Source organism: Symphalangus syndactylus, chromosome 18, assembly GCF_028878055.3.
Source record: "Symphalangus syndactylus isolate Jambi chromosome 18, NHGRI_mSymSyn1-v2.1_pri, whole genome shotgun sequence".
Classification (NCBI taxonomy): domain Eukaryota; kingdom Metazoa; phylum Chordata; class Mammalia; order Primates; family Hylobatidae; genus Symphalangus; species Symphalangus syndactylus.
In genome coordinates this window covers 33,952,063-33,974,276 of record NC_072440.2, presented here as the reverse complement: position 1 = coordinate 33,974,276, position 22,214 = coordinate 33,952,063, and the positions used below count along the sequence as shown (strand labels likewise).

At 41.0% G+C, this 22,214-nt stretch overlaps 2 protein-coding genes across 3 annotated transcripts in view; one reads left to right on the top strand and one right to left on the bottom strand.

Moving 5' to 3' along the window:
- Nucleotides 1-21,791, bottom strand: part of SGTB (small glutamine rich tetratricopeptide repeat co-chaperone beta) — a 62,349-nt gene extending 40,558 nt beyond the window's left edge. Inside the window, exons 1-5 of the mRNA XM_055252177.2 lie at nucleotides 21,560-21,791; nucleotides 20,331-20,452; nucleotides 11,087-11,190; nucleotides 6,634-6,703; nucleotides 2,403-2,502 (exon numbers count right to left, since the gene is read on the bottom strand). Of these exons, the coding sequence (XP_055108152.1) occupies nucleotides 2,403-2,502; nucleotides 6,634-6,703; nucleotides 11,087-11,190; nucleotides 20,331-20,430 (374 nt within the window). The 5' untranslated portion in view covers nucleotides 20,431-20,452; nucleotides 21,560-21,791. The remainder of the gene's footprint in view (nucleotides 1-2,402; nucleotides 2,503-6,633; nucleotides 6,704-11,086; nucleotides 11,191-20,330; nucleotides 20,453-21,559) is intronic.
- NLN (neurolysin) overlaps nucleotides 21,783-22,214 on the top strand; it is a 103,953-nt gene continuing 103,521 nt past the window's right edge. Inside the window, exon 1 of one of the 2 annotated variants that reach the window (XM_055252268.2) lies at nucleotides 21,783-22,033. In XM_055252268.2, coding sequence (XP_055108243.2) covers nucleotides 21,993-22,033 — 41 coding nt within the window. In that variant the 5' untranslated portion in view covers nucleotides 21,783-21,992. The remainder of the gene's footprint in view (nucleotides 22,034-22,214) is intronic. The other variant, XM_055252269.2, reaches the window with a different exon arrangement.

Sequence of the window (22,214 nt, the reverse complement as noted above, 5' to 3'; positions counted from 1 at the left end):
CGTGATCCACCCGTCGGCGTCCCAAAGTGCTGGGATTACAGGCGTGAGCCACCGCGCCTGGCCTAAATTAATTTTAAATTGATTTAGACATTAAAAATTTAGTTCCTCAATTGCTCTCTAGCCATATTTCAAGTGCTCAACAGCCACTGTGGCTAGTGGCAACTGAGTTGGACAGTACAGCTATACAGCATTTCAATCACTGTAGAAAGTTCTACTGGAACTTCAATATTTAAAACAGAATAATTTAATTCAGGGAATTTATTACATAAGGTGGTAAAAGAGCTGAGAGGCCAAACAGGGTTGTACAGCAATCCAGAAATTCACAACAGGAAGCCACTACCATCCCTAAGACTGAAGGACAAAGTACAAAGTCCAATACCGAAGGTCCCCTGGCAAAGACCAGAACCACAGTTATGTGTCTCGGGTGGAAGTAGGAAGACAAGGATGAGAAGCAGCCTCTGCTGAATATACACCATGATGTTAAAAAATAAAATAAAAATGCAGAAAGAAATACCTAGACTTCTCTCTTCTTTCTACCCTCCAAATCTCCTGCCAGTACCTCCATGGCTGAACCCATACAAAAGCCAGATGGTAAAGGAGCCTGGGAAATGCAGCCTATAGGGGTCAGACCCGTGTTAAAAAGGACAGAGCCAAGAAACAGGAAGAAGGAAGTCTGGGGTCAAACAAGCTAAGAACTGGTACGGGTACTCCTCCTGCTGTGTCCTCACATGGCAAGAGGGACAGGGGAGCTCTCCAGAGTCTCTTTCATAAAGGTACTAATCCCCGCCTCATGACCTAATCGCCTTCCAAAGGTCCCACCTCCAAATACCATCGCATTGGAGACTGGGCTTAAAATTCACATTAGTATATGAATTTTGAGGGGATAGAAACATTCAGTCTACAGAAGGTATAAATAGAAAATTTAGGAAAAAACAAATAAAAATGGCCAACATTTGAAAAATATCCAACCTCACCAGTACTTAAATATAAATTAGAACAATATGAAAACAAGATTAAATTAGCAATAATTAATCATTTGCATACTTAGTGCTGATCAAGGGCATAGCCAAAACAGATACATTCCTAGGGAGAGAATTTTCAAAATATTTTCAAAGAAGGTGGGACAATTTTGTAATTTGCATCAACAATTTTAAAAATAATTTGCACTTCTATATCTACTAAGTGCATTTCCAGGGATAAATCCAAAGTCCAGAAAATCTAAAGCATGAAAAATATTTTAGAAACAACAGATGTTCATTGCAGCTTTATGTAATAATATTGAAAAAAAATGGAAGCAACCTCAATGTCCACCAGTAGGTCAATAGGTAAGTAAACTAAGGTATGTTTATCTCCTTATTCAAAAATAACCCTTGCTGAGTACTTCTTTGCTAGCCACAATGATAGGTGCTGGAAATATAAAAAAGAATAAGCAGTAGTAATAGAGACTAATTTGTAACCATTTAAATAATGCTTATGAAAGATTGCAATAAAATAAGGACATATTTTTGATAAGACCAGTGAACAAAGGTGAATCTAAAAATGAATAAACTGGCCGAGTGTGGTGGCTCATGCTTGTAATTCCAGCACATTGGGAGGCCAAGGCAGGTGGATCACTTGAAGTCAGGAGTTCAGGACCAGCCTGGACAACATGAACAGTGAAACCCCATCTCTACCAAAAAAAAAATACAAAAATTAGCCAGGCATGGTGGTGTGCACCTGTAGTCCACCTGGTGTCCCAGCAGAGGCTGAGGTGGGAGAATCACTTGAACTCAGGAGGCAGAGGTTGCAGTGAGCTGAGATCATGCCACTGCACTCCAGCCTGGGTGACAGAATGAGACCACATCTCAATAAAAATAAAAATAAAAATGAATAAATTTAGGCCAGGCACGGTGGCTCACACCTGTAATCCCAGCACTTTGGGAGGCTGAGGCGGGCAGATCACGAGGTCAGGGGATTGAGACCATCCTGGCTAACATGGTGAAAACCCGTCTCAACTAAAAATACAAAAAAATTAGCCAGGCGTGGTGACAGGCGCCTGTAGTCCCAACTACTTGGGAGGCTGAGGCAGGAGAATGGAGTGAACCCGGGAGGCGGAGCTTGCAGTAAGCCGAGATCATGCCACTGCACTCCAGCCTGGGTGACACAGCAAGACTCTGTCTCAAAATAAATAAATAAATAAATAAATAAATAAATAAATAAATAAATAAACTTATGTAAGACAAAATATGCTAACAGATTAATAACTGGTTGCCTCTGAGTGGTGAGTTTGTAAGTTTTTCTTCCTTCTTTATATTTTTCTGAACTTTCAAAATTTTCTAAATAATTAAGATTTGCATTTTCCTTCAGAGCTATTAATCTAAATGTTTAAGAATTGTAAACCTGCCACAATAGTGCTAGTTTACCTGTTGCAATAGTAAACTGCATTATTGGGATCCAATTCTATTGCCTGTGTGTAACAATCCACTGCAGCAGCATAATTTTCTTCTTTCATGTGGTTATTGCCTAAAATAAAGTAACCAGTATGTACAGTAAGTATAATATACATTAAAAGCATACACTCTGATAGACACATTTTAATCGTGGAAACTATAATTATATGAAAGTTGGCCTCATGATTTTTCAGTCACACTGGAAAAAGTTTTACATTGTACTATAGAGTTGATATTATTTAGCTTTCAGTGTGTGTGAATCATTTTAACAATGCGAAGTCTTTTAAAAAATTAATGTTTATATGCCTTATAAAATCCAGACTTAAAAGAGTAAATGCAACAATTATGACTATCTCATGGCAAAAGTGAATCTCTTCTCACCTTCCTTATCTTCATCTCTCTCCTCCCTTTTACAGCTGCCCCAGCCCCTTCCAGATGCAACACCCTCCCTAATCACCATCTCAATCTGGACCTGGTCTTCCACTCTTTCCCTGTTAAAACACACATCTGCTGATAATCAAGTTCTCAGAACACTGCTGAGGATAAGCTGATAAAACTAATCATGCTATCATGATAGTGGCAGATAATATTTTTATGTGCTGTCCCTTCCAGAGTTAAATTCTTTTTAAAAGGGGATTTGAAGAGATTAATTTCTAGAAAGAGAGTTTCAGATACCATGGCTAGCCTGCAAAGTACTGATTTTCAGGAAGGGCATCTGCAGATACATCTGGCAGTAATTTAGCTAAGTTAATAAAATGTCAGCAAAATAAGAGATTTCCTATGGGTATTTTTTGTATACAATTAAATGAAAAAGTAGTGTCCTCTGCACTTGTAAGAACCAATGTTCAAAACATGTCTGGGCGTGGTGGCTCATGCCTGTAATCCCAACACTTTGGGAAGTGAAGGTGGGAGGATCACTTGAGGCCAGGAGTTCGAGACCAGCCTGGACAATATAGTGGGACCCCCATCTCAACAAAAAGAATAATTAAAAAAAATTAGCCAGGTGCAGTGGTGCACGCTTGTAGTCCCAGCTACTTGGAGGCTGAGGCAGGAATATCACATAAACTCAGGAGGTTGAAGCTGCAGTGAGCCGTGATTGTGCCACTGCATTCCAGCATGGGTGACAGAGTGAAACCCTGTCTTTAAAAAAAAAAAAGAAAAAAAAAGAAAATATTAGAAACAATGGAGATTAGGAGGAATGATTTACATCTCAAAGGTATCTGTGATTCTTTCCAGTTTTCTTAAACCAGAAACTCTCACATTAGCCTTGTTCTTAATAGATCATTAGCTGCTTAACAGGAAGAGTGGGGCATAAATTTCCAAGGAACAAAAACAGAATATTCAAATTACTGTAAAGTAGGAATCAAAAATGAATATAAAGGGTGACTGCTAATAAGCACACGGTTTTTGTTTGTTATAAAAATGTTCTGTAGGCTGGGTATGATGGCTCATCCTTGTAATCCCAGCACTTTGGGAGGGCAAGGCAGGACTATGGCTTGAGCCCAGGAATTAGAAACCAGCCTGGGCAACATGGTGAAACCCTATATCTACAAAAAAAAAAAATTAGCCGGGGTGGTGGCATGTGCCTGTAGTCCCAGCTACTCAGCAGGCTGAAGTGGGAGGATTGCTTGAGCCCAGGAGGTTGAGGCTGCAGTGATCTATACTATTGCCACTGCACTCCACCCTGGTCGAAAGAGTGAGACCCTGCCTCAAGAAAAAAAAAAATTTCTATAATTGATTATGGTAATGGCTGCACAACTCTGTGAATATACGAGAAACTAATGCACTGTACCTTTTAAAGAAGTAAATTGTATGATATATGAATTATATCGCAACAAATATCTTTTCTAGTTAAAAAAATTAATTTGGATCTTCCCCAAAAAAGAAATCAATAGAAAGCCTCTAAGGAAACTGAGAGGATAACATTGTTTTTTATGAAGAAACAAAAAGTTTATATTAGCAAAGATAGTTTGATTTCCATGTCAAACATTTTAATTTTCTAGGTTATTGAGACTTTGATGTTGCTATTAGGCTCTTTGTCTTGATGGCATTTTATGATTACATTATAAAACTGTATTGTATGTCTTTTCCTGTGTCACCTCAAAGGTGTAGATATCATAATGTATATATACATACCACAAATATTATACACATGTATACTATAAGTTAATGATAAAAGGCTTAACATATTTAACATATAAAATATTTAACATATAACATATAAAAATTCAGGGTTGGGTGCAGTGGCGCACATCTGCAATCCTGGCACTTTGGGAGGCTGAGGTGGGTGGATCACCTGAGGTCAGGAGTTCGAAACCAGCCTGGCCAACATGGTGAAACTCCATCTCTATTAAAAATACAAAAATTAACCGGGCTTGGTGGCATATGCCTGTAGTCCCAGCTACTCGGGAGGCTGAGGCAGGAGAATCACTTGAACCTGGGAGGCAGAGGTTGCAGTGAGCCAAGATCGCACCACTGCACTCCAGCCTGGGTGACAGAGCCAGACTCCATCTCAAACAAAAACAAAGTAGCAAAAAGAAATATTGACAAAAATATCAAAGACAGTGTTATTTAGGATTACAAAATTATCTGTCTAGGTAAGTAAGACATGCTCAAACAGTATCACGTAACACTACACAGCCATTAAAAACAGTGATATAGGCCAGGCATGGTGGCTCAGGCCTGTAATCTCAGCACTTTGGGAGGCTGAGGCGGGCGGATCACATGAGGTCAGTAGCTCAAGACCAGCCTGGCCAACATGGTGAAACCCCATCTCTACTAAAAATACAAAAAAAATTCACCAGGCGTGGTGGCACGCGCCTATAATCCCAGCTACTCGGGAGGCTGAGGCAGGAGAATTGCATGAACCCAGGAAGCAGAGGTTGCAGTGAGCCGAGATCCTGCCACTGCACTCCAGCCTAGGCGGCAGAGAGAGACTCTGTCTCAAAAAAAAAAACAAAAAACAAAAACAAAAAACAAAAAACAAAAACCACAGTGATACAGGTATATATTTACAGACCTAGAGAAATGACCATGCCTAAGGAATAGAAACAGTATAATTGTTTCATATCCACCTTTTTAGATACCAGGTGATTTTATATATACACAAATACACACACACACACACACACACACATATATATATATATTTTTTTTTTTTGAGATGGAGTCTCCCTCTGTTGCCAGGTTGGAGTGCAGTGGCGTGATCTCGGCTCACTGCAACCTCCACCTGCCGGGTTCAAGCAATTCTCCTGCCTCATCCTCCTGAGTAGCTGGGATTACAGGCACACACCACCATGCCCAGCTAATTTCTGTATTTTTAGTAGAGACGGGGTTTCACCATGTTGGCCAGGATGGTCTTGATCTCCTGACCTCGTGATCCACCCATCTCAGCCTCCCAAAGTGCTGGGATTACAGGTGTGGACCACCGTGCCCGGCCGTGATATATATTTTTTAACTCAACTGCCTTCTTCAAGGTATGAAATAAAGAAAAGGCTAGAAAATGTTTCTGAACATAGCATATTCCCTAGTAACCCTCTGTCTATATATAGAACAGAGGATTTATTGGCTGTCACTCACTGCTAAAGATAAGGACTATACCCTACAGCTTTGTAGTACAAATCTTACAGGCCTGCCCTGGCTCTCATCTATAGCTTAACATAGCTGACATAATGGAAAAATGGAATACAAATCCTCAACAGTGACTTATTTCTTAAAACCAAGAATGCTTCAATAGCCAACTAGTATAAAATTTAATAATGTAGTAATCAAAAGTGCTAGCTAATAAACAAATACCATGTGCCTACCTTAACAAATTTCAAAGAACTCAAAAACACTAAACATATGAAAGCTAAAATAATGCTGAAAACTATTTTCCTCTTTTTAAGTTAAAGAAGAATTTGAGATCCTACAGTATAAGTAGCAAAAACAGTCAGAAGCAATTTGCCCTTAAGTTATGTGTTCTGCAACTTTTACTCACAATAGATCTGCTTCTCTTGAAGCAAGCCGTAACTGTACTGCCCACAAGCCATTCTGTACTTCCAGGCTTCTTACCCATCACATTCATTTCTGTTTCGTAATTGCCATGTGCACTTATGACAATCTAGTCTTGGTGGTATAATCAGAACTATATCAATTGACAGTAATTTCCTCCACAGTTTCAGAAAGCTTTACTAAGTACGTCATTTTTGTATGAAATATTCACCTTCATCTTTTAATTGGTCAGCTTTTCCCACATCTTCAGGCACTGAGTTTGAAAGGGGCAGAACGTCATTCTGAAATTAAATAAAAATCAATGCACTTCCCTTTAGCTGCATAAAGAATCATCCTAGAGTACTATAAAGTAAGAATAAATTACCCACATTTTAAATCATCTGTAACTCCACATCATGAAATCAAATTCCTAAATAATAGTATTAACAAAAATAGGGGACAAGTCCTCTCATATATTTTTTATTAGAAATATGAATATGTGTGAGTGGGTGTGGTGGCTAATGCCTTAATCCCAGCACTTTGGGAGGTTAAGGTGGGTGGACAGCTTGAGCTCAGGAGTTCGAGACCAGCCTGGGCAATATGGTGAAACCCTGTCTCTACAGAAAACACAAAAATTAACAAGGTGTGGTGGCATGTGCCTGTAGTCCCAGCTATTTGGGAGGCTGAGGTAGGAGGATGGCTTGAGCCCAGGAGGCAGAGGTTGCAGTGAGCTGAGATCAAGGCACTGTACTCCAGGCTGGGCAACAGAGCCAGGCCCTGTCTCAAAAAATAAGAATATGAAGAATATGTGAATCAAAGTTTTAAAAAATGTGCATTTCCCATACCCGGCAATCCTACCTCATAAACAAAAAAATGGAATTAGTATGTAAAGCATAGGAATAGAAATATGATCAAGCGATTGTTTATATTAGTGAAAATTTTGGAACAAAATGTCTAATATCCTATCTAAGATATACCCTACTAAGTTAAAATCACAATCTACAAAAAATCATTTTTAATATGATATTATATAAATATGTTCACACACACATTAAAAACAGCCTGGAAAGATAGGTATCAGAAGTAAAATTTTAATTTCTTGTATCTTTCCATATTGTCTAATTTTTTTTTTTTTTTTTTGAGATGGAGTATTGCTCTTTTGCCAGGCTGGAGTGCAATGGCATGATCTCGGCTCATTGCAATCTCCGCCTCCCAGGTTCAAGAAATTCTCATGCCTCAGCCTCCCGAGTAGCTGGGACTACAGGTGCGTGCCACCACACCCAGCTAATTTTTGTATTTTTAATAAAGACGGGGTTTCACCATGTTGGCCACGATGGTCTAGATCTCTTGACCTTGTGATCCACCCGTCTCGGCCTCCCAAAGTGCTGGGATTACAGGCGTGAGCCACCGCACCCAGCCGTGTTTTCTTATCTTGTAGTAAAATTAATATATGTTCATTGTTTTAAAAAAGTTGGGGCTGGGTGTGGTCAGCAGCCACCACACCTGGGTAATTTTTTTATTTTGTATAGAGACAGGGTCTCCCTATGTTACTCAGGATGGTCTCAAACTCCTAGCTTAAGCAATCCTCCCACGTTGGCCTCCCAAAGTGTTGGGATTATAGGCATGAGCCACCATGCCCAGCCCTATGTACTGTAGTATATATCCATCCTTACCTTTGTCTTGATTAGTTTCCACAAAATTGATAGCTCTACATCAGAAATATACTTTGCAAATTAGACATAAAGATTCACAAGTAAAAAAAATCACTGACAAAGTATATGAGTCTTGTCCTTATTTTTTTTTAAATCATTATCTACTAATCAATTTTCCTAAGCATAAAATATTGGAATAAAAGTATAGAAACAAAATGAGAACCTTCCTAAGTAGAGGTCACTACTTAAAACTGACTGTAGTTACTCAGGATCTAAATATAATTCAAAGACACATTATTGTCCTATAGCACTTGGCTTTAGGGTTCCTTGTATTTTAAATTTTCCAATAAGCCTAGGCACTTTACACATGGGAAAAAGTGATTTGGGGGTCAGAAAAATAGCATATTAAAAAATAGATTATAATCTCTTCTGTCTTCCCAATCCTTCTGAATTATTTGTGAAAACTGCCACTGTTTTATACTTTGAAAACTAATTATCATATTCATTGCATAAATTTGAGCAGTTCACCATGTGGGGGCAAGAGCTACCTATTTTAAATAAAGGGAATGAATCCACTTGATATATAAACATAATTGGAGAAAAAAATAGAAAAGCAGTATCCTAAAGATAAAATGACCAATATAACAACCAAGTACACTTGGTAAGACAAATAATTTCTTTAATTACAACAATCTTGATGCTATTTCAGGTGAATTTACACTTTCTCTGCCATATTCTGTTAACAAACATATATGGAATGAAGCCATAGCTGTAAAATAAGACTACTAAAGAATTATGAGACCAGGCATGGTGGCTCACGCCTGTAATCCCAGCACTTTGGGAGGCCAAGGCAGGTGGATCATGAGGTCAGGAGTTCAACACCAGCCTGGCCAAGATGGGGAAACCCCGTCTCTACTAAAAATACAAAAATTAGCCGGGGCCAGGTGCGGTGGCGGGTGCCTGTAATCCCAGCTACTCGGGAGGCTGAGGCAGGAGAATCACTTGAACCCAGCAGGCAGAAGTTGCAGTCAGCTGAGATCGTGCCACTGCATTCTAGCCTGGGCAACAGGGCAAGACTCTGTCTCAAAAAAAAAAAAAATTAGCCAGGTGTGGTTGCGCGCACCTGGAGGCCCAGCTACTCGGGAGACTGAGGCAGGAGAATCGCTTGAACCCAGGAGGTGGAGGCTGCAGTGAGCTGAGATCGCGCCACTGCATTCCAGCCTAGGTGACAGGGCAAGACTCCATCTCAAAAAAAAAAAAAGAAATATGATACCACATATAACACAACTGAAGATATACTAGGCAGCCAGTTTCAATAAACTGTATTTTAACAATAGTGAGCAACAAATTTCTTATAATTAAATGCAATCAGGGAGATACAGCAAAAGAAAGAAAAAGCTTTATTCAAACAGACGGTAAAAGTCAATTAGAGCTTCCTGAGAAGAAAAAAAAAAAAAAGAAGTAGTTCTAATATCTTCAGTATTAAGTCAATGGTGACAGTAGCTAAAGAGTGAGCAAATCTAAGAACTGTCTCAAGCACAGGCCTCACATACCTGACAGCAAAGAAGGTCTGCTTTAGCCATAACCACATCTAGCCACTGAAACAGGGTTCCCTGAGGGGACCACAGGCCCAGACAATGAAAGAACCACAGCCCACCATCACCAAAGGGAAGAAAAAGGGTTAAACATCACTGTCTCCTTATATCTTGTCATACAATAAGAATTCATCTGTTTGATGAATTAATGTATAACTGCATTATTTTTCTCCAAAGTGTAATAAAAGGGAATGATTTACTGCCAAGTTGCCATCTTCATTGCAACTCTAACAACCTCTTCCCAAGAAGTTCTAGAAACAGAGCCTGGAAGATCCAGTCAAGTGTGGTATTGTCAGCAATGTCCACTCCAGACTGAAGTGTGCAAGATATGTTTCAGCTTCACTCCAGAATTCTTCATTATATACTAAAGCTCAAGCACTGAGTTAGAAAAACAAAAGGAGCCCATGAGGCACCACATTGTCATAAAGAAACATGTGGGGCCAGGTGTGGTGGTTCACAGCTATAATCCGAGCACTTTTTGGAGGCCAAGGCAAGACGATGGTTTGAGCCCAGGAGTTCAAGACCAGCCTAGGCAACAAAACAAACAAAGACCCCGTCGCTACTAAAAAACAAAAACAAACAAACAAACAAACAAAAATTAACTGGGTGTAGTGGTGTGTGCTTGTAGTCCCAGCTACTTGCGAGTCTAAGGTGGGAGAATTGAGGACTGCTTGAGCCCAGGTGGTTGAGGCTGCAATGAGCCATGATCACACCACTAGACTGCAGGCTGGGTGACAGAGAGAGACCTGCCTCAGAAAAAAGAAATAAAGTGGGAGTTCACCCACATGTGGGAGCCCTAAACTCACTAAACTTAGCATTTTTCAGACAGTCTCATGGTCTGTTTCCTGAAAAGACCAGAAACCCAAGACCACGTATAAACAGTCCCCAGGAGCAGGGATCAGAAAACTTGGATTTCAGTCTTAGTTTTGCACAGTGACCCTTAACCTGTCCCTGTTTTAAAGAGCCCCATCAATGGGCAAATTTGATGAATTCTGCTTTAGAAATGATTATTCAATTCCAGAGGAATCTATTTCTGCATGGCTGCTTCCTAGACATTAAAACTTTTTAAACCTGTATTCCACGCTTTAGGGAAACATCAATTCAGATGCTGGAAATCAAAAAATACTCAGATTCATTGAAATGACATTCAAGAAAAAAAATAGTCAGATACTGTAAAGAACTTAAAAGTCGACTAATACATATCATTAAATATAAAAGGTGAGAGGATGAAAATAGTTATCAATATGAAAATCTAAAGTACATTAAATGAGTTATATTTTAGATACCCAATTATATCCATATAGACAGGCTATTTACCTTATACACAGGATGAAGTTAATTACTCATATATCTGGCCCCTCAACTATTAACAATCTATTAACATAAAATTGTAGTCATACTTATATCAGTTAATAATGAGAAAATAATGACAACATACCTTACAGAAGGAATTGGTAAACATTTCTGTCAAAGGCTGTGAAACTGCTAGGTGTGTATCTTCTGGGCTGATCTTAAAAACTGTCTCCAAGCACTGAATTGCAACTTGAAATAAATTTTAATAGTAAAAAACAATTAGCAATTTTAAAAAAGAAACAAGTTTTTTTTTCTGATAGAAATGCAATGTATGGAAATTCAGTATTTATGATCACAGACATAAGGAAAACATTGGTTCAGCTGCAAAGAAATTTCTGTTTATAGACTAGCTATCGAAGGAAAACACACTGATTTTCCTTCTTCCTTCCTCCCCCTCACACTCTCCCTTCCCCTTCCCTCCCTTTCTTTCTTTCTTTCTTTCTTCCTAACTTTTTTTTAGAGACAAGGTTTCACTTTGTGGCCAGGCTGGAGTGCAGTGGCACAATTATAGCTCACTGTTGCCTTGACTTCCTGGGCTCAAGGGATCCCCCTGCCTCAGCTCCCTTAGTAATTGAGACTGTAGGCATGAGCCACATGCTAACTGTTTAAATTCTTTTGCAGAGACAGGGTCTTGCCAGGTTGCCCAGGCTGGTCTCAAACTCCTGGGCTCAAGCAATCCTCCTACCTCGGCCTCCCAAAGTGCTGGGATTATAGGCATGAGCCACCACACCTGGCAACAACTGGATTTCTTATTCCTCACTTAAGGAAAAATGTTGTCTAGAATATAATTTCTCAATACATGTATTATGTCATATTCTTGTTGAAGGCTACCAGAAAGAAAGAGCAAGTCATTAATAACAACTTACTCAGCCAAGTGTGGTGGGTTACGCCTGTAATCCCAGCAATTTGGGAGGCCAAGGAGAGTGGATTGCCTGAACTCAGGAGTTCAAGGTCAGCCTGGGCAACATGGCAAAACCCCATCTTTACCAAAAATACAAAAAATTGGCTAGGCGTGGTGGCGTGTACCTATGGTCCCAGCTACTCGGGAGGCTGAGGTGGGAGGACTGCTTGAGCCTGGGAAGAGAAGGTGGCAGTGAGCCAAGATCTCACTACTGCACTCCAGCCTGGGTTGAGACCCCATCTCAAAAAAACAAAAACAAAAACAAAACAAAAAAAGTATTCTCACTACAAACCTAAAATATTATCTTTTTTAAAAAAATGTGAGAAACAGAATTCTCCATTAATTAAAAACATTAATAGTAGCAGAATATAGCCCCCAGCACATAGGAAGAAGCACTAAATATTAATCTTGGTGTACGTATGTGAAGATAGATTTTAAAAATTCATTCATCCACGCAAATTTGCCAAGTGCCTACTATCTGTAAGGCACTGGTCTAAGGTGGTAGAGAAACAGTAATCAACCTAACAGAAAAAAATCACTGTCTACCTGATAAAGCTTATATTTTAATAAAGGAAGACAACAAATATCATAAGCAAAATATAAAGCATGTTAAATGGTGATAGAGGCCTTGTCTATTTTTATTGTATGGCAAAATAAGTGGTTGTTATGGCTAGGGTATACAGTTGGTGGAAAGACATGGTGAGGGATTATGTTTGAAGTCTGTCGTTGGAGGCCAGGTTTGGTGGCTCACGCCTGTAATCCCAGCACTTTGGGAGCTGAGGCAGGCAGATCACCCGAGGTCAGGAGTTCAAGACCAGCCTGGCCAACATGGTGAAACCCCATCTCCACTAAAAAAGTAAAAATTAGCCGGATGCGATTGCATGCCCCTGTAATCCCAGCTACTCGGGAGGCTGAGGCATGGGAATTGCTTGAACCCAGGAGGCAGTGGTTGCAGTGAGCCAGATCACCCTACTGCACTCTAGCCTGGGCGACAGAGCGCGACTCTGTCTTCAAAAACCAAAAGAAGTCTGTCATTAGATGACAAGGCACCTGAAATGGCATTTTTAAAAAGATTTAGACTTCAAGGAATGAGCAAATGGAGAGCCACTAAAGAATTTAGTGAGGGAGAATAATGTAACTAAATTATGTTTAGAACTAAAAGTCTGGCAGGAACATTGAGAATGAATTAGAGAGAAAAGTTGGGATTCGAGAAAATGGGAGCAGGTAGTTAATAGTGAACAGCATATATCCTGTCCTCTCTGCAAGTACCCTTTGAGGGGAAGGGAAGCAGATTCTCACCCTAATAGTGCTCTCCTTTGGAAAGGAATTCACTCCTGGCTCAAGGAGATGAGAATGTACCCAAAATGCCCAGTGTATTTCCAGACAGTGTGGAGTAGATTCCCTTATATTTGTATGTAACTTTTAAAAGATACATTATGTATGAATTGTGGTCCTGGGAAAATTACCTCTGTCATAAAAGAAACACTATAACTTTCACTAATCACAGAACAATTCTCCTTAGAGAGTGTTTTAATAAGAAACTAAATTACCAATGATAAAAAGTCAAAGTGTCTTTTAGATACAAAATAATCTACTGTTTACCCATTCCTATTCTCTCCTTTTCTATTCCTACCAAGCAGTTGCACTTGCACTTAAAACACTGGGCCACAAGAAAATAGGCTCTCATTGCCATGAAGACTGCTATTTAAAATAATAATAGTAGTAATAATAATAATGTATGTGGCCAGGTGCAGTGACTCATGCCTGTAATCCCAGCACTTTGGGAGGCCAGGGTGGGTGGATTACCTGAGGTCAGGAGTTCAAGACCAGACTGACCAACATGGTGAAACTCCGTCTCTACTAAAAATACAAAAAAAATTAGCCAGGCATGGTGGTGGGCACCTGTGATCCCAGCTACTCGGGAGGCTGAGGCAGGAGAATCTCCTGAACCCCGGAGGCAGAGGTTGCAGTGGGCTGAGATCGTGCCGTTGCACTCCAGCCTGAGCAACAGAGCAAGACTCCATCTCAAAAAAAAAAAAAAGTATGTATATGTATATATTTATTCTTGATAAACATCCTCTCTTCTTGATCAGGTTAGTCGTTTCATATACTTTGCCATGTGGTTTGTACATGTTTCCACTATTGTACTTATCACACTGTATTATATGCACTTAAATGTTTGTCTTCCCATATTAAATGGTCTACATCTTGTTTTCCTTAAAGTCTTTTATCCCTAGCAGGGCCTACATCTTATTTGTCTTTGACTTTAACAGGGTCTGGCAAAGGGTAGATGCTCAATCAACTTAATCTACTGCCTTCTTTGCAGTGAAAGTCACATTTGAATTTGGAGGAAATGAAAACAATCAAATCTGTGGAAGAGAGCGTTTATCTGCCTCCCCACCAAAAAAAATTAATCTACAGCCTTGTAAAAGATGGACAGCACCAAACCAAGCCCCTAGCAAAACACTAAATTATGGAACTTCAGAGCTAAACACTGACAGGTGAAAAGTCCATGTGATAACTCTGAGGGATTTTATGTCCTATCTTCTTAAGGCAGTCAGTCCACCTTCTTTATCTCTGCTGCCACTAACCTCATGTCACAGATCTGGCACATACTAGACACAATTAAGTATCCCTAAAGGAGGTGGCTTTTTTTTTTTTCTAAATGCAATTCTATTTTGATAAGTAAACCTAGTTGCCAAAATGTATAGTGTTCAACAATAACACATATTTAGAAAGGCATATGATTTAGTGAACAAAGCTAACCACAGCCTTGGAACTCAGGACTGTCTCATTATCCTTATTAATCCAGGCTGAAAAAATTAAATAACCTGGGTACAATAATTTAACTTACATTTACCTCAAGATTCTCATTTATCAAACAGAGATTATTACATCTGATCTTCCTTTTAGAAGAATCGATTCCTATTTATTCCTAATGAAAATAATAGACATTCAGGAATAAGTCACAAAATCTAAACAAATACTATATATACTTATTGTTCCACTGTAACACCGAACAAAAATAGTCTGGTACTGATAGAGAAAGATGAGTGAAGAATTCTATTCAGTAATACCACATCCTATCTGTATAACACTTAATTCAAAAGTTTTCACATGCTATGTACCTGCCATTCACTGATTCAGTTTCTCTTCACAAATATATTGGCTGCAAGGAAGGCAAGTATCTCTATCAAACAGACTTAGAAACTAAGATCCAAACCAACTAAGGGGAATGCCCGAGACCACTGGATTCAATTCAACAGATATTTATTAAGCACCTACTATGTGTCAAGCACTTTTCTAGACACTTTCAACATATCAATGAATAAAACAGAAAAGATCCCTAACCTCTTGGGATTTACTTCCTAGTAGGGGATGGAGAGGTGGACCATAAACAATAAACAGGTAGTAAAGGGTAAGGAGGATGGAGAGTGTGGGCAGCTGAGCAGAAAAGCAGCTGCAGGGTTTTTGTTGTTGTTGTTGTTGTTTTTGAGACGGAGTCTCGCTCTGTTGCCCAGGCTGGAGTGCAGTGGCGTAATCTTAGCTCACTATAACCTGTGCCTCCCAGGTTTAAGCTATTCTCCTGCCTCAGCCTCCTGACTAGCTGGGATTACAGACATGTGCTACCACACCTGGCTAATTTTTGTATTTTTAGTAGAGAGGGAGTTTCACCATGTTGGCCAGGCTGGTCTCAAACTCCCGACCTCAAGTGATCCGCCCGCCTCGGCCCCCCGAAGTGCTGGGATTACAAGTGTGAGCCACCGCACCCGGCCCACAGCTGCAGGTTTAACAGAGAGTTCAGGGTAGGCCTTACTGAGAAAAGAGATTTGACAAAGACTTGAAGGAGACGGGGCGGGGGGCGGGGGTGTTAGCATCATCTGTGAAGACCATTCCAGGCAGAGGAACCAGCCAGAGCAAAAGCCTTAGGCAAGAGGATATGGTACATTTATAAAGAGAAAGCTAATAATGGCTGAAGCCAAATGAGAAAGGGGAGGAGTAGGTGAACAATATGTCACAGAAGTCAAATTATATAGATCCTTTAAACAATGTTTTGAGTACATAAATGATAGAAACTCACATACTCTGTTTGTAAAGATCACTGGTGCCTGTGTTTGGAACAGCCAATGGAGGGGCAAGAATAAAAGCAGAGAGACCAGTTAGAGGCTAATCACACTAAAACAGTCAAGAAATAGTTCAATCCAGAGGTGGTATAAGAGATGTCAAACTCTAGACATATTTTGAAAGTGTAGCCAATAGGATTTATTGAATGATTAGTTACAGGGTATTTGAGAGAGAGAACAGTCCAGAATGATACTCAAGTTTCTGGCCTGAGCAACAGAAAAGATGGCGCTGCCATAAAGAGAGATAGGGAAATTGCATATAGAACAGATTTTGGGTGGGGGAATCAGAAGTTCGGTTTTGGCAATGTTAAATTTGGGATACCTGTTAGACATGCAAGTGGAGATATCTAGTAGGTACTTGGATATATAAGACCTTCAGAAGAAAGGTCGGGCTGAGGGCATACATTTTGGAAATAGCATATAAATGAGGGGTATTTAAGGCTAAGAAACCGAATGATATCACCAAAGAAATGGGTATAGATAATGAAAAGAAGAGGATCAAGCAGCGGACCCTGGGTACACCAGGTCAGGGAAAAGAAGAGGAACCAGAAAAGGGGACAGAAAAGAAGCAAACAATGAGACAAGAAAGCCAAGAAAGTATGAGGTATCCTGGAAACTAAATAACTGGGGTTGCGGGTGGGCGGGGGGTGGCAGTGAAGAAATGATCATCAACATTATCAATGACAGCTAACAACTCAGATGAAAGCTGAGAACTGACCATTAAATTAAACAACACAGAAATCACTAATGACCTTGATGACAGTGGTATAGATTGAGAGACTGAGGCAAAGGCTTAATCAGAATGGGTTTAAGAAGAATAGAAGGAGAGGAGTTGGAGAAACCAAGTATAGACAATTCTTTCAAATGGTTTTGCTGCAAAGGGAGACATACAATTAAGCAGTAATTATTTGCTGTTTGTTTTTGCTTTTTTGAAGAAGGGAGAATAATGGTAAGTTTATATTATGATGGAAATGATCCAGTAGGGTATGAAAATTTTATGATATAAGATTTAAAAAATAAAATAACTAAAGTGATATCCTGGAGTAGGTGAGACAGGATGGGATCTAGTATACCAGCAGAGGGGTTCCATTTAGAAGGGAACACGAATAGTCCATCTATGGTAATAGCTAGTCAAACAGGCAGGCAGGCCGAGTATGTGGGTGCCGTCATATCCAGCTATTTTCTTATTATTTCAGCTTTCTTGGTGGAGTAGAAAGCAAGGTAACCAACTAAAAGTGAGGACAGTGAAGGAGGTTTGAGGGTTTGAGAAGATATGAGAAAGTATTAAAATGGTCATCTAGGAAAATAAATGTATGAATGAACTTCGAACAGATAGTGTGATTGCCTGACAGCATTAAAGGTCTACTTGAAGTTCACAGTCATGAATTTAAAGTTGGACTAGTCAGCAAAGTGGTGTGTTTTGCTCCATTTATTTACGGCTATATAAGTGGGTGTGAGTAGTTGGGCACAGAGTAGGTGGAGAGTTGGATTTAAACAAAGTTGGGCTTTGCAAGAAAGGGAAGGAGATACAAGGGAATAATTATAATTATCAACCATGGAATTTAAGATGAGTAAAAAGAGGTGTGGGAAAAGGTGAGGGATGAACAGACTGGAGGTATTAGTTGGGTCAAAGAATAGCTGGAATAGGTCTTCTAGAGGGAGTAAGCTTGGAAAGACAGGCAATAGTGGTCAGGAAGTGAAATGTTTAGGATAGAGATTAGGGAAGGAATGCAATTCTGGTAATGATTAAGTCTAGGGAAGACTTTCTCAATCTCCGCATACTGACATTTTGGATCAGGTAATTTCTTCTTTCAGGGGCTGTCCTGTGCATTAGCAGCATCCATAGCCTCTACCCACTCACTAGATGCCAATAATACCAGCCACCCGCCTCACCCAGTTGTGACAATCAGAATGTATCCAGATATTGCAAAATCACCCCCAAGTTGAGAACCACTGATCTAGAATACGATCAAGTGTTTGAGATCACTGGATGAGGTCAAGAACTGACAGCCAGGGAACTAAAATAATCATCTATCAGTATATTGCAATTGCCAAGAACTAAATAGGAGTAGTGCTAGAGAGAGTGACAGTGAGCAGGAACCACAATCAGTCAAGGAATGAAGCAAATGTCAGTAGATGACAATAATTAAGAGGAGTGGGTGACATAATCTGATGGCAAGACAAAGCTGATGATATACCAGCTTCACAGTAGTGGTAAAGCTGGTATTAGAACTGAGGCTTTTCTCCTAGGGCTTTTAAAAATGTCTAGAAGGTGGGCAGACACCTCCACATGATTTCATGTTCAATTAAATTAGACTCACAGAGTCAAAAATAGGGGTCAGTCAAAAGCAATTGGCACCCTTTCTGACTGCCATATATAACAAACAGCTGAAGGCACATATTTTTGGCTGAATACCATCCTAAAAATAGGACATAACATCTTGGTTTAAAAAAAAAAAAAACCCTCAATTTTCTTTCTGGCCCTTAAAACTTTTATGCTGTCTTTGATTAGAAAAGAAACATCTTTTCTTAAATGACTGCATTTATCTCTTTGCTACAGAGCAATCATAACTAACATTCTCCTTAGATAACCAATTAACTCTACCTTCACATAGTCTAATCATCAAGGAGAACAAAAAGACCTTAATATTAAATGGACTGATTGCAATGTTCTCCAACTGTGCATCACCTGCTCCTCTCACTGCCACCTGGAAAGACATCATCTAACCAGACTGCAAGCAGGTTTAGAGTAAATGCCCAATTTTCATCTCCACCTCCTAAAAGCATATTCCCAGGGAAGTGCTTGTTGAAATTATAAAAGCAGTTTCAAGATGGGATTTAAACTATACTGTCATTTATTAAGTTCTTCCAAATGCACTCTCACTGCAATAATTAAGACTTTGGGGTTGGGAGGGGTGGCTCATGCCTATAATCTCAGTACTTTGGGAGGCCAAGGCGAGTGGATCACTTGAGCCCAGGAGTTTGAGACCAGCCTGGGCAACATGGCAAAACCCTGTCTCTACAAAAAAAAATACAAAACTTAGCCGGGCATGGTAGTGTACTCCTGCAGTCCCAGCTACTCGGGAGACTGAGGTGGGAGGATCACTTGAGCCCAGGAGGTGGAGGTTGCAGTGAGCCGAGATTGTGCCACTACACTCCAGCCTGGGTGACAGAGCCAGACAGACCCTGTCTCAAAAAAAAAATAAATAAATAAAAGACTTTATGCCACAGGGACACCAGATTCACTGAACCTCCATAAGCCCATCTGCAGAATTCTACCTTGTTATGGTTGTACTGAATTTAAATTTTATAACACGTAAACATGAAGAACAAAGATGGTGTCGAGGAAACATATGATGCTATCACCCACATCCTGTTCAACTTTACAGATTACCGAATCCAATATTAATGTTAACGTAAAACACAGGTGAAATGCTCTCATTTCAAGTTCCAAATTAGGCACTGGTCAGATCTCACTAGTGGTATAATTATTAGACTTTCACATAATGCTATTAAAATGACTCAGGTATTTTTATATATTATTTCTAAACTGGATGCTTTCCTATTAGGAAATGGAGACAACAAGATCTTCAGAGTATTAACCAGGATTTAAATCTCAGCTTTATCACATATCAGCTGTTGTTATCTGGTTACGCTATTTGGTTTCATTTTCTTTTTCTTTTTTTTTTTTTTTTTTGAGACAGGGTCTCCCTCATGGCCCAGGCTGGAGTGCAGTGGTGTGATCTCAGCTCACTGCAACCTCCACCTCCTGGGTTCAAGCCACTCTCCTGTCTCAGCCTCCCGAGTAGCTGGGACTACAGGCAAGTGCCACCACACCTGGCTACTTTTTGTATTTTTAGTAGAGACAGGGTTTTGCCATGTTGCCCAGCCTGGTCTTAAACTCCTGACCTCAAATGATCCACCTGCCTCGGCCTCCCAAAGTGCTGGGATTACAAGCATGAGCCACCAAGCCTAGCCCTGGTTTCATTTTCTCACTTGTTAAATGGGGATAATACTAACATAACAGTTGCTTTGAAGAAAAAATTGCCTATAATATGAACAGCATACTTCTGACATATAGTATTTGTTCAATAAATGAACAATAGTCCTCTTAATTTGTTGTTAAAACAAACAAAACAAGCTTCAGAAAATGGAAATACAATAACCTTATAGTTAGGCCTCTCTTCTTGAAAGATCAAAAAAAATTCTGATTATGTTACAATAGATCATCAAGTTGGGCTTACAGCTATTTTAGTCTTCGTTTATAATTATAATATAAATGAACACAAAGAGCAGATGCGTACCTTCCAAACTTTCTTGTTCATCCGAGGTATAAGTGTCCATCTGACTTTGTTCCCGTAAGAAACGAATAACTGCATAAACCAGGTGCTTGATAGATGACATTTTAGAAACTTAAACACTTTTCCTTGGTAAGAAAAATGAAAACACTGAACTAAGTTATTTTAAAGAATCAGTCAGGAAAGTCATAAATTACAAAGATGATATGGGTTATAAACTGTATTAAAGGTAAAAACAAAACACAAAACTGTATGACCTTTCATCTTTTCTCTTTTTAAAGAGTCAGGAGAGCACAAAGTATTGTGAAGGTAATTTATTACATATTTTCATTAATACCCAGTGGTATACGAGTATGTTAAATCTTGGAATAAGTAAAAATGTCTTCAAAACATGTACAGCATAAGCTTAGACTGTCACTGCATATCTCACCATACAGAAATCCCCTAAAGGCCTCAGTACTAAGTTGAGAGGCATTTCATACTGCTGACTAAAAGCTGATCTATACCAAGCATCTTCCTCTATTTCATGGGATCTAAAAAAATATTAATAATGTACACTCTACCCACTTTTGTAGGTTGAGAGTTATTTGATGAGAAAACACATTCGCGAAAGGTTATTCAACTGGTGAGTGTCGTTCTTAATAAAAATGGCATTTCTATTTAATCAGCAGACATGTCAGGAAATTGCTGCCCAAGTCGATGGATACTACAAGCCGACCGGCGCTCCCTGCAGAGGCTGTGCTCTCGTGGACAAGCTGGAAGCTCCCGGTCATGTTCATTCACATGGAATACTATTGCATCCAAACAGTGGCGCAGGGCCAGGCGGCATTCATGGCTGATTTCCACCAAATCCCATCATCCATCTGCTCCCCAGGTTCCCTAATTCAAAGCCAGGGTGTGGTACCCGCCGCTATAATGTTTATTATTTGTGTAGTTATTTTAAAGGCGATGTCAGCCTCTAGGCCACGGGGTCATAAGCACTAAATAAGGCCCCAGGGCAGAAGGTAAAAACAGAATGGTGGGGGGAAAGGGGTGCGAAGAGGGAAAGAGATGACCAGCCTCGTCCAGGCTTCTCCCCCTTCCTCTCCCCAGAGCGCATCGAGCTCCCCCTCCCTCCCGTCCTCCCTCGGGTACCCGGCCTCGCCTCGGCCCTGCCGGGTGAGCAGCGGGTGCCGGTGTGGGCCTCGGTCCGGGGCGGCGGGAGGCGCACCCTTGCCGGACAGAAGCCCCCTTACCAAGCAGGAGGACGCGAGACGACGGCTGCTGGTCCGCGGGGTTCCGTAGGCCGGCCCGCCCTACCCCTGGTCCTCGGGGCTGGAGCCCGGCTCGGGATCGCAGCACTGGTCGCGGCGGCGCAAACTTCCCCGGCCCCTAGGCCGTCGACCCCAGAGCCCACCAGGCTGTGCTCTCTCTCAGGCGGCGGGGTCTGGGCAGCACCGCCCCTGGGGCGGGGCCGGACGCGTGGGCTGGGGCGGGGCACGGCGCGGGGCGGGGCTGGTAGGCGCCGGCGTGGAGCTGCCGCACGTGGGAGGGCGCTGGCCAGGCAGCCACTGTGGCCTCTGCGGCTAGGCCGGCTCGAGAGTCCCGGGCGCCCAGGCGCTGCCGCCCGCCTCGCCGCCCCACGCTGAAGGACCACGCGCCCGCCGTCGCCAGCCTCTCAGCGCTCCCATGATCTCCCGGTGCCTTTTGGCTGTGCGAAGCCTCCGCAGGTACCTCCAGCGCGCGGGTTAACCTTGGCAGTGGGCAGGGCGGGGTCTTTCGCCGTGTGGTGCCTGGAGCCCGGACCCAGCCCTTCCCGACCGCGCCTCTCCGACGCTCCTGGGACGCACCCTCCCCGTGGCTTGCAAGGTGGACCCCTGGGGGACACCTGGCGCGGCCACCTGGGGCCAC